General features: G+C 48.5%; 1 protein-coding gene across 4 annotated transcripts in view; it reads left to right on the top strand.

The window, feature by feature from the left end:
* Positions 1–321: 321 nt before the first annotated feature.
* WWC3 (WWC family member 3) overlaps positions 322–6,437 on the top strand; it is a 104,540-nt gene continuing 98,424 nt past the window's right edge. For 2 of the 4 annotated variants that reach the window (XM_052773872.1, XM_052773870.1), the window contains exon 1: positions 560–867. In XM_052773872.1, the coding sequence (XP_052629832.1) occupies positions 656–867 (212 nt within the window). In that variant the 5' untranslated portion in view covers positions 560–655. Of the gene's footprint in view, positions 868–6,437 lie in introns of all 4 variants that reach the window. The other 2 variants (XM_052773873.1, XM_052773871.1) reach the window with 2 other exon arrangements.

Here is a 6,437-nt window from a genome sequence, read left to right as displayed (position 1 = left end):
GGGCCCAGGCCGGAGGACTGCCGCCCGCTCTTCCCCGGCCGACGTGTCTGGCTTTGGGCGCGGCCGCCCGGCCGGGCCCCGCCGCTTCCCTCCTGCCCGCCGGGCCGGGCCGGGGGAAGGGGCCGGGGCGGGAGGACCCTCCCGCCCCGGCCCCTTCCCCCGGCCCGGCCCGGCCCGGCCCTCCGCGGCGTGGGAACGGGCGGGCGGGGCGGAGGCGGGGGCCGGGCCCTGGCGGAGGGAGGGAGGGAGGGAAGATGGCCGGGGCAGGCGCCGGGCGGGAGCGGGGGGAGGCGACGGCGGGGCGCTGCTGAGCGGCGGGGCGGGGGCGCTCGGGCCGGCGGGCCGAGCTCGGGGGCTGGGAGCCGCGGCGGCGCGGGGCAGGTCCCGGGCGGGGTTAGGAAGGGCGGCGGGGCTGGTCCCGGCGCGGAGCGGGGCTGGCGCGGGGGAGGATGAGCCCGGCGCGGCGCAGCCGGAGCCGCCCGAGTCCCGCTCCCTGCGGGGCCGCCTGTTAGTGCTGGAGGAGGAGGAGGAAGAGGAGGAGGCGGCGGCGGCGGCGGGCGGCCGCGGCCCGGGCGGGACGGGAGCTGCCCCGGCGGCGGGCGGGGAGCGGGTTTCGGCCGGAGCTGGGCGGTGGCGGCCCGGCGGCGGAGCGGCCATGCCGTGGTTGAGCGGCGGGCGGCGGCGGCGGCAGCAGCAGCAAGTGGCGGCGGGACAGGGCGGCGGGCCGCCGGCGGGCGGGCAGCGGGGCCGGGAGAGCTCGGAGCTACCGCTGCCCGCCGGCTGGGAGGAAGCGAGGGACTTCGACGGGCGAGTCTTTTACATCGACCACAACACCCGGCAGACCTCGTGGATCGACCCCCGGGACAGGTAAGGGGCGGGAGCCGCCGGCGGACGAGGGAGATCCCGGGGGGGGGGGGAGGAGGGCGTTCGCCCCGCCGGGCGCCGGGCCCCGCCGCCGCCGAGGGGGACGGGGAGGCCTCCCGCGCCCTCTCTGAGGCCTCCCCGTCCCCCTCGGCGGCGGGGCCGGGCCCGTCGGCGACATTTTCCTTCCCCCGGCCGCCGCTGCGGGGAGGGTGTGGGCGGCGGGGCCGCCGGTGCCGCTGTCGGTTCGCCCCGAAGCGGGAAGGCGGGCCGGGGTCGGGGGGCCCTGTCACAGCGGGCCCTGTCACAGCGGGCCCTCCTCGGCCGATGCCTGTGGAGACCCTGAGGGGCAGAGCCCCTGCCCCAGCGGCTGGCGAGTTTGCCGCCAGCGGTAGTGTTAAATTCGTTCAAGAAAAAAAGGGAATCGAGGCTTTTTTTTTTTTTTTTTTTTTTTCCCCCGTGGCGGGTGCTCAGACCAAGCGTTGTTTCGGGTGGGGGGGAAGACGGGGAGGCACGAACATACCGCCTCTGTTTATACTCCTCAAATACCGGACCAGTCCCACTGTAACCGAGTGGCTTGGCCATCCTGATTTATTAGCCGGGCTGAACTAATTGGCAGCAGCAGGCTGGAGGCATGCTGAAGTAATTTGGTAGATTACCTCCTCATAAAAGATAACGCTGCGTGGAGGTAAGCAAACCGGTAAATTCCTGCAGTTAATTTGACAAATACGCGGTCTGCTGCAAATTACCCGTCTGCTGCGTTGTTTCGGGATAGCGTTTTCACGTCTCTCGGGCCTGGTGGTGCGTGGTAAGATCGGGTCAGGCCTTTTCGTTTTAATTAGGGTCTATAAATAGGGGCAGGTTTTGTGTTTTTCAGTAGAATTGCATTATAAGCAATATTTAAGCGTCGCAGTTTAAAACTGGTGGAAGCGTGGACTATCTGTAGCGGGTGCTGCCCAGTAAATACAACCTTGCTTGAAAGCATTTGCCTAAAAATTTCCACGGGGAGTTAGTGAACACAAGTGTCAGTATTCTAGGTGTCTGCGAAATAAGAAACATATGTCTCTGTGTATACTTTTCTATATTAAACAATGTTTTTATAGTAAGTGAAAGTTGGACAAGGACAGTTTGAACCTCAGCCAGAGCTACCTTGCCAGAAATATGCCTGGAATGTTAAGCGGGCCACAGAAACATTTAAGCGCAGTCTGGGTTAAAGACTGTAGTAATTCGAGCGATTCCTGCTGTCTTGCACAATGATACATAACTGTTTAAATAGCCCAAATATTTACCTACCAGATCAAGATCTTTTGTCTCATTATTTAGATGTACTTAATGCATGCACATATTTTTTTTTGCTGAGGCATTAAAGATTCGTTAGTGTGCTTTAGGTAGCACATTTTTCTACACTAAAATGCATATATATGTTGTTAGCTTACTTGTAATATGCTGTTTTAAAGGTAACCGATGACATGACAACGTGACTTCTCTGCATGTCATCCTTTCCATTAAATTTCAGAGGGTATGCGGTTTCACCTTCTGGAATATCTTACGTACAGACAATAATGAAAAAGATTTAGTCATTTACTACAGTGTTTAAATTCAGTTACCATTCAACTTAAATCGTATTGCTAAAATTATGACTTCATGTTTTGAAGAAATAATTGAAATGCTGCACAGTGCTTGAAAATTTGTCTAAATATTTCACACCAATGTTTAAACTTAGATTTATTTTTCACACTGGGTAAGAACAGGCTGTAGAGCAGAGACTGAGACATTGACATTGGGGCAGATAGAAAAGACATAGCAGAAAGTGACCAGTCTTTTTGGTTGTCATTGCAGCTATTCACGTTCCCGTGGGCAGCAGCAAAGTAGGAAAGGATCAGGTTAGTTGTGTTCTGCCAAAGTTTTGGGGAAGAAAAGGTCAGAGCAGCAGGAAAATGGTACAGGAGCTGTATTTTTGCAAAAAGAAGTTGAAAAAGTGGAGGGCAGAATAACCTACCTATATCATGTGTACCTCAGCATTTTGAGTTTGGCATAGAGTGACAGAGATCAGCCCCCCATTTCTGTGTTTGAGTGGTTTCGTTTCTGTCCAGGAGGAATGGGACAAAACTATGGGACCTCAGGCTGTGCTGCACTTGATCAGGGCTCTGAGAATCAGCACCTCCAAGCTTTCCTATGGGCAGTAGTGTCATAAGCATCCCCACAGGCTCCTCTTTCCCTGTAGCTGGCACCGAGTAGTTTGTTTTCCTCATTTCCCCTGAGATTTCTCAGACTTTTGTATAGTTTGGTTAGTGAATTTAATTTGAAGCAGTTATTTGATTAAAAAAAACAAGACAAAAATCCACCCCCCCAACCCCCTGTTTTTCCCATTGAAGCCAAGAGGAGAAGGAAATACTAATTGGAGAGGTTGAGGAAGGAGAAATGTACTCTATAAAGGATTTTGGAGTTTAGGAAAGAGAAGGTGATGAGGGCAAGGGAGGTAAGTCAAAGTAATACAGAGTGAGAGGGCATAAAGGACTCAGAAGTGGATACCTTATGATTTTCTGTGGTAAGAAAAAGTGGAATAAATGAAGAAAGGGAGAATAGAAGAGTGATCAAATGAGCAGATTTGAGAAGCATCTTATCTTTGGTATCAAATCAGTGGTTAGGTTGGGGAAGATACTGTGTTGATCTGTGTGGATTGTGTGTAATGAATAGATTGCGGACGGTTGTCTAGCAGATCCTGTAGATCTCAGAATGGAGCCATTCAGTGCATGTCTTCATCTTGTGGTAGTAGTCATCTTTTATCTTAATAGATTGTAAGTTCTTCAAGGCAGCAAACTGCCTTTTTATCTTGTGTTTGCACAGTCCTTGCTGTATTGAGATTCTGGTCAATAACTGGGGATTGTAAATGATCTTATAAAAGACTGGCTATGCTTGTGGTTGGTATTGATGATCCTCGTGGCACCAAGGATCTTATTACTGTTGGTGTTTGTTACAAGACTGTGTTTTCAAGTGATCAGAGCTTAGCCAAAACTGCTGGAGTTTGGCAAAAGCTTTCCAAGCTGGTGAGTTTTGTTAGATTTGTTGTATGTGGAAACTTCAGCTAAAATACAGTGTTGGTTTTTTGGAACAACTCTGTGGGAGAGGGAGTGTTTCCTTAAGCTTCTTAATGTGAGTTGTCTTGTTTGTTGGAAGATTTAAATCATCTTGGTTTGGAGTGAGGATTTTAAACTTGTAAGGTGTAGAAGTGTTTTTGCATGGAGGAATCATCCATTTGGGCCAGTCTGGGAGGAACTGAAAAATCAGTATGGACTGGGAGATTTTAGCAGCTGTGTTTGCAGAAATTTCCTGCAAGCTAGACTGCTGGTACCTTAATTGAAATCAGGGAGTTTTTCTGTCCTGTGTCCTCATCAGCATCTTAATTCTGAGACCTAAAAGCTGCTTAATTTGAGCACAGGAGAAAAACCCTGGAGTTGTAGAGGAGGTGGTTTGGAACAAGGAGTATGGGAACAAGTGGGGTTGGTCTTGGAATTTGACGGGGGGGGGGGGGGAATTTTGGTAGCTTGTGGAAAGGAATCAGGAGTTGGGGGTAGGGAGAAGGAGGATGGCACCTGAAGCCTGGGAAGAAAAAAGTAGGGGAACTGGACTGAAAACCAGTAGGGCAGGGAAAAACAGGTAAGAAGAAACCGGTCTGGTGAGGGTTCAGGGTGTTGAGGGTGTCAGCTCTTTTCTTGGCTGTGCAGGGAACCCCGAGGGAAAAGAAGGAGCACTGTGAGTTTGAATGAGGAATCTTCAGAGTCAGAAAATATGCATGTGAGGCAGCATGCAAAGTCTAGGTGAAGAAGGGAAGGAAGATAGTTGGAAGGTGAAATATAAGAACTATGTGTGAAATGTGAGGATGGGGGTCAGGAAGTATAAGATGTGCTGGACGAGGAGACTAATGAGAAATCAGAATTGTAGAGATAGGAAATAAGTGGGAAAAGGCTAATGGACTTGAAACAAGGAGTCAGCTTGGGAAAGTTGCTAGGCGGGTATCTATGTTATTAGGGGTGCAGAGCAGAAATACTCGGCTGAGTAATGGGCGGAAGAGTCCAGAAGTGCTGGCTGGTTTTTGCTGAACTATTTCAGGACTCCTCATTCTCATAATTTATTTGCTTTTAGCAAATGTCTGTATTACCCAGCTTGCCTCTTCTCTCTGTCAGGTAGGTCAAAGACAGTCCATTACCACTGTTGTTTCCTCTGTTATGGCAGGTGGCAAAGCAAAGTGTTCAAACCCACATGCCGGTGTGATGCTGCACAATGGGATTTCTCTTTCCCCGGTTTGCTTTTATAAAGGAATGTGAGATTGCAAGTAAGAAGCTTAAATCAAGACAACATTAATGTCAGATACTCAAAGCTAGAAAATTCCAGATTTAAGTTGCTTAACAACTTCTTGTTTTGTATTAGGAGAGCATTTTTAGTGACAAACTACCTTTTCATACCTTTTTTTGCCTTACTTGATATATGGAGAGGAGCAACTTTGAGGCCAGATCAGAGGGCTGTGAAGCAATAAGAATCACTTCTAAAGTTTTTTGCCCAAATGGGAAGATGTGCCTCCCTTTAGTGAGGCAAAGGATCTTTTGGTGCACCAGTGCATGATACCATTAGAAAAGCAGTGGCCTCTTCGTCAAGGCAAGAGAACATCTCCTTAAGTATTGAAACGTATCTGTCCAGTTGACGTTACTCAGCAACGCAAAGACAATCAGAAGAAGCATTTAAATAAAGGTTTTTCACAACTAGCATTTTTCTGTGCCTGGCTTAAACCCCTGCACTGAGAGTCGCAATTTAGTGTCATTCAGTATTAGAATTCAAACACTTCTATTCCAAAGCAGCGGAAAGATGAAGGCAACAGAACAGTTAGTACCACTGCCATTTTTGAAAGTTTGCTTCTTACGTGTAGTCAGACTTTTTGTGTCTACGTCATTTTTGTTGTATTTTGATTATCAACTGTGTCAACTCATAATTTTGTTTTGAACTAATGCCATTTGTGGAATGGGAAGAAAAACAAAGTGAGCGTTGATCATTATTTTAATATTCCCTCTGAAAACTTTAAAATGACTGGGCAGATTTAAATAATATCCTTTATTTGACTGTGATGCAGACTGTTAATGTGAAACATAAAATGTAACCTGTAGGGTACAGAAATGTATTTTTGGAGGTGATGCTTTGAACATATTTAAAGGGGAGCAGAAATACTTATTTTGTTGTTATTTTATAAATTGGATCCCTAGGCTGTCAGTGCCAAGCTCGCAAGAGATGGAGGTGATTGTAAAGGAAAAAATTGAATGAGTATGGCTCTGGAAAATATGCTCTCCCATGAGAGCAAAAGAGCTGAATTTATTCAGTTGAAGAGGTGTTTCAGAAGTGGTTTGAGTACTGTTCATAAAAAGAGATGATACCAGAGACTTCAGAGCTCTTTTGTTTAGTAGATTTAATAGTATCTGATAGTTAGAAGTTGAAACCAGAAATATGATATGTTTTTAATAGTAAGAGAGATTAAATGTCAGAGTAGTTTTTCCACTCCTTTAGCTCTCTAGATAAAATTATCTAATTCA

The sequence above is a fragment of the Harpia harpyja genome, chromosome 22, assembly GCF_026419915.1.
Source record: "Harpia harpyja isolate bHarHar1 chromosome 22, bHarHar1 primary haplotype, whole genome shotgun sequence".
In the NCBI taxonomy this organism is placed as follows: Eukaryota; Metazoa; Chordata; class Aves; order Accipitriformes; family Accipitridae; genus Harpia; species Harpia harpyja.
The sequence above is the reverse complement of the archived record's forward strand: the minus strand, read 5'-3'. Positions and strand labels throughout refer to the sequence as shown.